General features: G+C 45.4%; 1 protein-coding gene across 2 annotated transcripts; it reads left to right on the forward strand.

The window, feature by feature from the left end:
- The first annotated feature begins 310 nt into the window (after positions 1-310).
- LOC127322047 (hydroxyproline O-galactosyltransferase GALT5) lies at positions 311-4,623 on the forward strand. Of its 2 annotated transcripts, XM_051350994.2 has the most exons (7): positions 313-1,212; positions 2,259-2,491; positions 2,589-2,876; positions 2,952-3,080; positions 3,180-3,353; positions 3,712-3,819; positions 3,938-4,623. In XM_051350994.2, exons 1-7 carry the CDS (start codon positions 405-407, stop codon positions 4,145-4,147), a joined length of 1,950 nt encoding a protein of 649 aa, XP_051206954.1. In that variant the 5' UTR covers positions 313-404; the 3' UTR covers positions 4,148-4,623. The 2 variants fall into 2 exon arrangements, with proteins under 2 accessions (XP_051206953.1, XP_051206954.1); XM_051350993.2 differs by having other exon boundaries at positions 311-1,212; positions 2,589-3,080.
- The last annotated feature ends 6,158 nt before the right edge of the window (positions 4,624-10,781 follow it).

Below are 10,781 nucleotides of genomic sequence, written 5' to 3' on the forward strand. Positions count from 1 at the left end.
TAATGCTACAGTAAAATCCGAGAAACAAGCCATATAAAGTAAATGATGGTGAAAGCAATTATTTTGGGATTATATAAGTTCTAGTCATTTCAAGAAGAAATGTATGATCGGAGGGATTAATTTTTCTGTTTTGTTTTTGTTTAGCTCAAGCTGTTGAGTTCAACAGATGCGCTTAGGTGTTTTTACCGAATTATCGACAAACCGTTGTTAGCTGGGCTTTGTTACCCGTCCAGCGGTGTTCCGTGTTGCATCCGCCGCACCAAACCACCGCGCAACGGTCAGCTCTGCTCGCCGGAGTCCAAATCCAGAAGCAATAAGTAGCCCAGCACCGCGTCTCCTTCCCCCAAACGGCTACTTCCTCCCCATTTCCGCCACCTTCCTCAACCTTGCTCCGGCACCTCACCATGCCGCCGGCGCCGCGCAAACGCCTGGGCCGCGCGATCCTCGTCCTCGCCGGAGCGGGTTACCTCGCCTTCCTCCTGCTCTTTGAGCTCCCTTCCCTGCCCTTCTCGTCCCCCTCCTCCTCGTCCTCCTCGCTACCTACCCACCGCTCGCGCCGCCGCGAGCTCGAGGCCTCCGCGTCCACCTCCCTCTTCTCACCTGCCCGTCCCTCCAACCCCGCCTTCCCCTCGGCCGCGTCTCCCGCGCCGTCGCCTCCGCCGCTCCCGATCTTCTCCTCCCTCCTCGTCCTCCCGAGGTCCAACGCCACCGCGACCCCCTTCGACGGCACCGCCGCCGACGCCTTCTCCGCCGCAAAGCCCCATCTTGCTCACCTACGAACTGCCGCCGCCGCCGCCGCATCCGCCGCGTCCCCGCCCCCGTCCTCCCCGACATGCCCTCCCTCCATCTCGCTGGACGCGGACAACCTCCCCGCCGAAGGGGTCCGGACGGTGGAGCTGCCGTGCGGGCTCGCCGTGGGCTCCCACGTCACGGTGGTGGCACGCCCGAGGGCCGCGCGCCCGGAGTTCGACCCCAAGATCGCCGAGCGCAAGGACAGGAAGACGCCTCTCATGGTGTCGCAGTTCATGGTCGAGCTGGTGGGCACCAAGGTGGTAGACGGCGAGGCGCCGCCCAGGATACTGCACTTCAACCCCAGGATCCGCGGGGACTACAGCGGCAGGCCGGTGATTGAGATGAACAGCTGCTACAGGATGCAGTGGGGCCGCTCGCAGAGATGCGAGGGCTTCGCGTCCCGTCCCGCAGAAGAGACTGGTGAGTTATTACGGACCTCCTGCTTCGGATTTGCTTGGGTAATTATTTTCTTTTTTGTTGGTTCATATCTCTCGATTGCTTGGGTAATTGCTGAATACATGTTTGATTTGATTCGATTCAATCGTGGCATAGCGTGTTCTTCAATTACGTTGGATTCGAGTCGCTAGGAACTAGGAAGGGATGGTCTCTTAGGGTGTGTTTGGATGGGAGCCCGAGGCTGCCAAGCCAAATAACTGGCGTTGACCATGTGCTCCGGCCATGGTTTGGATTGGAGCCCATTATTTGGCGAGCCAATGCTAGCTTCAGCTTAGCAGTACTAATTTACTGGCAACGCATTGGCAAGTTGTGGGCGGCAGAAAGCTGCGCCAATATTTTGGCTGCCCTTAAATTGGCGGGGCTATCCAAGGCAAAAACCAAACAGACCCTTAGTTAGGAAAATACATAGAAGCCATCAACTTGAGTGGTCGGATTGGTGGAATCTGGCAAGAAAAATGTGCAAAGCTTGGCCAAATTTTCCACGGAAGGTTCGTTTTTTTTGGTTTGCTGGAGAATGATCCTGATGGTGATTGTGCAGCTTGATTTGTCAAATTAGTGGAATATTGTAAGAGTCAGACAAGCATGGACCTGCAACCGTGTTTGACGGATACATGTTGAGTTTGACTTCAACTTGGCGGTGGTTACTTAACTGCTTCGTGTTCCCATTTTCTGCTTCGCAAATTGTTCGCGAATAACTGATTGCTTACTTATGCATCTACTCAACTGCTTCGAGTATACTCTAATTGTTCCATTAGTTGCAACCAAACTAGTTCGGCGGTTAATCAACTATTCTGATTGTTTAGAAGGCTGTGAATGAAAATTTTCTTTTTTTTCGATAAAGGAATGGAACTTTTCTAATTACAATCAAATAGGAATTCTTCCTCTCTGGCCTACATCCATATCTTTTGCAATTCATTTGATTTGAAATTGGGCTTTCATTTGCTTGAACCATATATGGCAATAGCTCTTTGCAAACTGTCATGTTAACGCGATACCGTTTGATCTTTCAGTTGATGCTCAGCTGAAGTGTGAGAAATGGATTCGGGATGATGACAACAAGTCAGAGGAGTCAAAGATGAAATGGTGGGTGAAACGTCTAATTGGTAGGCCAAAGGATGTGCACATCAGTTGGCCATACCCATTCGCAGAAGGCAAGCTGTTTGTTTTGACTCTAACAGCTGGTTTGGAGGGTTACCATGTCAACGTTGATGGGAGGCATGTCACTTCATTTCCTTACCGCACTGTAAGTTTGTCGAAAAGCCTCACAAATATGGCTCAATTGCTTGAGTAACCTCCTGAAATCTGCATATCTGATTGTGGTCAACTGATTTTCTGTACAGGGTTACACTCTTGAGGATGCAACAGGATTGTCTCTGAATGGAGACATCGATATTGAATCAGTTTTTGCTAGTTCTTTGCCCAGTTCACATCCTAGTTTCTCCCCAGAGAGATACCTCGAAATGTCTGAGCAATGGAGGGCCCCACCACTACCAACTGAACCAGTCGAGCTATTTATTGGCATTCTGTCAGCAGCTAGCCATTTTGCCGAGCGTATGGCTGTGCGGAAGTCATGGATGATGTATACAAGAAAATCATCAAATATTGTAGCTCGGTTCTTTGTGGCTCTGGTAATTACTTGCTTTTCTCTTGTTTTTACTTGTTTTTGCACATTCCAAACTCTGACAAATCAAACAATTTCGCAGAACGGGAAAAAGGAGATCAATGCAGAACTCAAAAAGGAGGCAGAGTTCTTCCGTGACATCGTTATCGTGCCTTTCATGGATAGCTATGACCTTGTTGTTCTGAAAACCATTGCCATTGCCGAGTATGGGGTAAGTGAGCTGAAATATGTCAGATAATTGCCTACATTCTGTTAGGTTTTGTCGCCAGTTTTGTTGACATTTACTCATTAATGGTTGCTATTCATCCAGGTTCGAGTCATCCCGGCAAAATATGTAATGAAATGTGATGATGATACATTTGTTAGAATTGATTCCGTACTAGAACAGGTGAAGAAAGTTCGAAGTGATAAGAGTGTATATGTGGGAAGCATGAACTACTACCATAGACCACTGAGATCCGGGAAGTGGGCTGTGACTTATGAGGTAAATTCATGTCCTCTATTGCAGAACTGGCATTCATCATTGTTGGTCATGCAGTATCCTCCACTTGTGTTTCCATTTGCATCTTTCTGCAAGAGGACCTCTTTTTAGGAGAGTAGTAAAATCCATGGGATCAGCACGGTCCACTTTTAATTTTATCATACGGCACTTTTGTACATATAATTTTGTATCAAAAGTGGGTCCTCCTATAAGTCAAAGGTTTTGCATTCATATGTTACCCTTGACAAACATGGGCAACCTTGTGATAACAAAAGGGTGCTGTCCTTGTTGGCGCTTCATCTATCCTAATTTTTGTACTATATTAGAAGGGAATCTTATGTTTTTTCTTATTTCTTTCCAGGAATGGCCAGAGTCTGTTTACCCAAATTATGCTAATGGGCCTGGGTATGTGATCTCAGCAGACATTGCACGCTACATTGTATCTGAATTTGACAATCAGACACTTCGGGTAAGCATCCCTTTGATGCTATGTACTCCCATCATGTAGAAATGGTTATAGGACCCACTAAATTTACTCACTTCATGTAGAAATGGCTATAGCTAAGTTGTTTTTCTTTATTGCTCAGCTATTTAAGATGGAAGATGTCAGCATGGGTATGTGGGTCGAGAAATTCAATGTCACTCGTCGACCAGTGGAGTATCGGCACGATGTCAGGTTCTACCAGGCTGGTTGCTTTGATGGTTACTTCACCGCACACTACCAGTCCCCTCAGCACATGATCTGTCTGTGGAGAAAACTACAGTCTGGTAACACCCATTGCTGCAACGTGAGATGACGATGGCGAAAATTGTTGGTCATTGTTGGTCGGAGAGGTGATCGGCTCACAAGCACAACTCGCGTATCAGATGGTGTCGAAATCACGAGGGGCGGAGGAGAGCTCTCTCCTGGGTTTGTCATACGATTCTTTCATTCTTTTGGTCAGTGGCCCGGTTCCATGCTGCTGATTCTGACACCTGATGAACCCTTCGGGGTTCTTTTGACACTTGTTGATATTTAGCCACGTCAAATTTTCTTGACCTAGGAATTTTCATGGTTGGCTTTTTGCATGTGTACAGAAGCAGAGTTATATATTTGTGATATAGGGCATTTCATTTGTCTAGACTTGATCTTATTGTAAGAACCGAACTGAATAGCCAGCTCAATAGTCTGATACGAGCTCAGTACCGGCTGAACTCTGCAGCAGAGTATACTAGTCAGCTCGTGAGGTGAGGTGAGCTGAATCATTTTATGACAAGAGCAGTAGTTATCACATGTGACCATTGTTACACAATTGTTGCCTTCAGTCGGAAGTGTTGCACACAATTGTCGAAGCACCTAATGCTCATAGTGAGGTGAACGATGCAAACTTAGTTGATACATGTTCAGATACACGCAACAACATTGTCAGGGAGATAAGATCATGATGTCAGGTAGCGTATAACTTTTGAAAGTGATAATCGTTCACATTCAGATACAAAACAAATGATCACCCTGATGCATACATATTCGTAAGAGCAAAGTGAAACGAGAGCAAGTAAATTTTCCTCTTCACATGTATGAAGAGTAATCCTGAACGTACACCATAGGCATGAGGTTGGCTCCTATAGAATTTGGATGGCCAGGATAGCAGGGTATCCACCCGTGCTCGCGAAACTTCCACTCGCCTCGGTGGTGCTGAAGCCTTGAACTTGACTGTAGGTGTTAGTCGTCCAGCCGATCCTGTCGCCAACGACGGTCGCTGCTGCGGCGCCGGAGAAGAAGAGCAGCAGGATTACGGCCAGCGAGATGGCCACCACGACGAGGTTCCTGGTGATGCTAGCCATGTTTGTTTCTCTACTCTTGATTTACGTTCTCGATCGAGTTCCGCTGGAGTGCTCGATCGATCGGGCGATGCCCTCGACGTACGTGTTGTGCGTATGCTGGATCGATGCTTGGGTTGGTTTGGGTTTGGCGGAGGAGAACCAGGTGGGAAACCCTGCTCTTATAGAATCAGGCGCGTGGCTCGTCAAGTCCGACACGGTCTCGCGTCTCAAAGTAGCCCATCGACGGTGAGAGTCGGAGTTGGAGTTCGCGTAGTCTGGGGTTACAATTCCGAATTCTTTGTGTTCTGATGATTAACCCCATGACGGGGCTAGTTCATCTTCTCTCTCCTATACCTAGCGGCCACCTCTCAAAAAACAGCCGCACCTTCACTTCCATCTTCACCATAGATCGGTTCTCCCTCTTCTGGTCAGTTGGGAAAAGTGTAGAACCCGATTTGTGAATGGAGTTTTTAATGAAAGTAGAGTTTTCATAGATTACTGGAGAGATTTGGTAATCGTCTTTTTTTACCTTTACGGTATCGTCTACAACAATTTATCTTCAACTTTTCGTTCAACGAAGAGATCTTCTCAACATTACGCATTTGGTCCTACAATTTGTTCATCATGTGATGGTTTAGTTCTAGATCTTGCAAAACCTGTTGTTGGGTCCTACAACTTCCCAGCCATGTGAAGTTTTGGTTCTCAGTTAATCTAACATGTGGCGTTACCGATTTGCAGAGAGACCCCTAATATTCTTAACTGGCACATAAGACCTTTCGTGCTATCTTACAAACGGGTCTAACCTGTCAGTGCGGACGGCGAAAATAAATTTACGCACCAAGTTGAGGATTCAAACTCTGGCCTCGGATTAGGCGTTAGCTCACAGTTGCCACTACACAACAGACAGTTTATGTAGCAAATCTAGTACGCCATTCTGTTCTACACAGAAGAGACGATTTTTCACCCCTTTGACGAGAAATGAAACTACTCATTTTTTTCTTTTGGCAGCACACGTGTTTTATTTTTGGAAAAATTGTACATCGCGTAATTTAAGAAAAGTGATGGATGCCTGTTGTCATTTTCTCTTTATAAGATGGATACGTGTTGTCATTTTCTTGAAAGCTTTCGTGCATCTATGCTAGAAATTTATGAATATAGAAAATACATTATTTCAGTAAATGACACTTGGATAGAGAGTGAAATAAAATGCATGACCCTTTGTGGAAATTCAATTTGGCTCATGGGTACATATGTTCCCTCTACCTAAAATTTGTATTTGGAAGTGGCAAACTTTTTTTACAAAATATTCTACATATACACCTCCATAATATATATTTGTTTGCCAAATTTCACAAATACTAGTATTTTTTGCGGTCTATGTAAAAAAGAGAAAATTTATCTTGTAAACAACCTTATTCTCACACTGAATTTTGTCTTTTTCCACACGTCACATGACAAGTCGACTTTTTCTGAATTGACTTTGTGAGGGCGTAGCACATCTGCAGATTTTTTTGTTTCAATTTATAAAAATTTGAAATATGTGTAATATGCATTTAAAATAAAGAGAGCATATTATTTCATGTTCCAAAACACCACTCCTCTTCTAAACTAGTTCATAGTGTATACAATTTCCACGATGAAGCATTTGAGCTATCCATAATAAAATTATAAGTATTGTATACCCCCATTTAGCTAGATCTAGAACACAATTTTTTTTTATCTTCAGAGTGCACGATTCATTATTGCAACCTAGATTTTAATTTTCCCTGGTATTGGTGTATTTTTCTTACCAATTCTCTTGTTCGATCCTGGGATGATTGAGAATAACTACTTTTAAGTCGACTCTAAGGACCATCTTTTAGAAAAAAATTATATTTATACATAACATGCATGAGAATATATCACTTGCGAACTTTACTGAGACTATAACTTATTTCAAAATAAACGGAGAAATCGTCGCCGTTTTTTGCCTAAATGTATTCTAGGTGTTTTTAGTTGTGTATTTCATTTTTACTGCAACTCATGTAGTAAGTAAAATCCAGCATAACATGCACATGTAAACTTTCTGTTAACATTGGTAATATATTTTATTTTAGAAATATATAGTACATTGCAAATATAATTCGACATATATAGTATGTTATATAATAGAGTTTTTTGGCTTTAAATGTTAACATAGGAAATTGAGTTTTAATATACATGTAGTAAATATTTTTAAAGAAGCCCAGTGGTTGGGATCGCAGTGGCGCACCCCAACGACCGGAGTTCGATTCTGAACGAATTTCGGAGTTATCACACCAAGTCCCGCTTCTACTATATCAAAAAAGTGTCTAGTTCCTCCTAGACACGGTTTCATTTTTTTAAAAGATTGTATTCTTGTACTATTTCGTGCTGCTTACTAGTGTACAAAACAAGTTTTGCTCAAATCGTAACAAAAACGATCAAGCCGCTATGATTAGATTTAAATAGCGTAACGTCCAGAAGTTGGGCATAAAAGCTTGTGTGGTTCATTGGCAACCGTAAGAGGAAACTCTCATTTGCAACTAGTTGCACTCGCACCTTATTTTTGTTGTGACACTTTCAAGTTTATAAAAAATACAAACTAAAATTCTAGACATATATTGTGTTGTATCTTGTGTATCTGTGAAGTTTTATCCAAAAATATGTTAATATGTGACCTGTGAAAAAAGAGAAGACATACATAAATAGTGTCACGTACTATGTACACATCATTTGTTCTTTTTGTGTAGGTCGCATATTGACATATTTTTGGATGAAACTTCACGTATGCACAAGACACAACACAATGTATGTCTAAAATTTTAATTTGCATTTTTTGGAAACTTGAAAGTGTCACAATAAAAATAGAGTGCGGGCACAACTAGTTGAGGAAACCCTCAGCTTTGCGCAACAATTTTATTTTCGCCGTCCGCCTTGGCAGGTGGGACCCGCATGTAAGACGGCACCAAAGGTTTTATGTTTCAGTTAACAATATTAGGGATCTTTCTGTAAAATTGATCAGACCACATGTCAGCAGATTTTGCAATATGTAGGACTAAACCATCACATGAACAAGTTGTAGGATCAATAGCGTAATTAGCTCCAAGTGACATCCACATAGAGAAAAGAGCGTCCATCCCCACCGTAGCCTCCCGCACCCCCAACCCTAGCCTCCCGCACCCCGCCTCCCACCCTCCCGCCGCCGGCACTGCCGCCGGGGCAAAGATCTCGGGGCATGGTGGCGGCGAGGGGCCTTCCCCCGTGACGCGTCGGGAACGGCGGCCAAGGAGTCTCTCACGCGGCGGCGGCCCTTCTGCCTCCCGGGGCGGCGGCGGTCGGACGAGGATGGAGGGGCGGCGGCGGTCCTCCCGGGGACGATCCAGCTGCGGGCTGCGGCCTCCCTACCTCCCATCGGCAGCATGCCGGCGGTGGTGGCTGGTGGAGGCGGACAACGCCTTTCCCTCCGCCTCTCGCCGGTGAGGGGCGATGATCTTGGGCTTCTCCCGCGGTACGAGGACGCCCGGGGCAGCAGCCTTGGGTTCGACGGTGGAGGTGACCCTCTTCTTCGCCGGATAGGATCGGCCTGCGGTTGGTGGTGGTGGATCTTTTGATCTATCACCGCGTTCCGACGGCGAGATGGAGGAGCTTGGAAGTCAGCGATGGTGTCGCCGGTGGAGGGTTGGAGTGGCTAGCCCAGGATGGTCGCCGACGTGGGGGTCCGACCTGAATAAAGGCGGCGGTCTTAGGGCCTCTCTTGCATGAAGAGGAGGACCTACCGAAGGCCTGGACTCGTGATCTGGCCGGAGTGTTGAGTTCCGGAAGGCTCCGCTGGCGAATGTAACAGTGCTTTTGCCTGGAGTTTGCTGGATCGGAGGTATTCGGTCATGCGCACCCATGTTTTTATTCCGACCGATTGGTTCTGGAGGGAGCGGCACGAAACTCTTTTTCTGTGTTGACACCAAGTGACTATGGATCCATGATGAAAGTCGGATGAAGAGAATTTCATGAAGGCCGGAGGGGAGGACTGGCTAAGGGATGTTCAAGTCTGTGCGCTGTTGAGGGACTTGCTATGTGTTCCGGGCTTCACAGCAGCGGTATGAAAGTGGGGGCAACAACACAGGTGAAGTGCAGAGTCCTACCTTTCAGGGTGAAAACCCAAGATCTGACCTTAATTGGTTGTGCCTGGCAATGACCTTGGTGGAGGCATTGTTTTGAGAGCGGGGACTATCTTCAGGGTGAAAACCTAAGATCTTTGATCGGCGACGACGGTGTTTGAGCACTATTCCCTTCTTGGAGGCGTCGTTTTTGGAGAGTCTGTAATTCAGGTGTTGTCTTGGCGGTGGATGTATTGCTGTTGTTAGGCCCGAGATACTGTAGCGGGACTTTTGTTTCTTAGTTTTCTTTTCTTGTTTTTTGGTTGTGTGCATCCGTAGTGCCATTAGGGTGGTGCGTTGTTGCAGAGGCTGGGTGTAATTGGTATCTTCTTGATATTAATATATTTCCTTTATCGAAAATTAGCTCCAAGTTAAATCCATCTAAGCTCTGTCGCCTTGTACATTCATAAGTCCAAGGTCAGTGTTCTTCTGGCTACCATGCAAGGTTGCAATTACTGAACATTTAGATCGCCAAGTCGACCAGACTAAGCTAGCTGCTCGCGGCACGCCCCGGCAAGCAGTAAACATTCAGACCGGCGTCAGTCAACGGACCACCCCTCTGAACAACAATTTACTAAGGATCCAGTGTCCAGTATAGATCCACCGCTGCAGCAACTGATACTTCCTGCCGTGGCACTCATTGCAAGCAGTTGGGATAGGGTTTTCATGGTGACAGTGGCTGGTCAATTTAGTAACAGGAACGCTTGTCGATTTTTGTTCACGCACTATGCAATGGATGCTGTCATTCTGAGGATAGTTGCAGGGTTTTCTGCTTATTCCATGGGAAACTCGGTTGTGGGTAGGAGCCCGGTCATTTCTCTCGAGGTGATCGATCACAATTTGCGTGATTTCTTGGTTATTATCTGGAATGCCTTTTGTCAGGTAGCAACCTTTAGCATGTATAGCTTCTTACTTCAGAGGTTACTGAGAACATTCAGATACTCTGGTATAAGCCGCACTTCGAGCATCTCGAGGCACGGTTCAGATTTAAAATAAATATCGAAGCTTGTGAAACTGTACGCCATCCAGACACTCCACTAAAAATTACTGGTGGACTTGGCGGGGTTTGCCTCTTGTGCGTTTATATGGATGTCATTTAGGACGGGTTGTAATGTCTCTAACAGCTGCTGGTCATGGCTTTGTCTTGGGTGCTCGGTTATTTCGGCCTAGTATTAGGCCTGCATAATTGTAACTCTATTCTTTCTACCAATGCATCGAGGAGGAAGCTTTGCGTTTGCCCAAAAACAAAAGGTTCATATTAGGGTGAAGGTAAACACTGTAAAGATTGTCCTCTGAATTATTTTTCTTTCGAAAAGGAGGTGTGATCTGAATGTTTTATCTTACTGTAATGTTCTATGGCAAAGTGACCAAATTATACTACCGAATATTACCAGAAGATTCGTGAGCGACCAGAAGATTCATCTATATTTTGTTCCTTTTTGTTAAAAATGTTGTATCACCTACCGAATATTAA

The sequence above is a fragment of the Lolium perenne genome, chromosome 2 (assembly GCF_019359855.2).
Source record: "Lolium perenne isolate Kyuss_39 chromosome 2, Kyuss_2.0, whole genome shotgun sequence".
NCBI classification, from domain to species: Eukaryota; Viridiplantae; Streptophyta; class Magnoliopsida; order Poales; family Poaceae; genus Lolium; species Lolium perenne.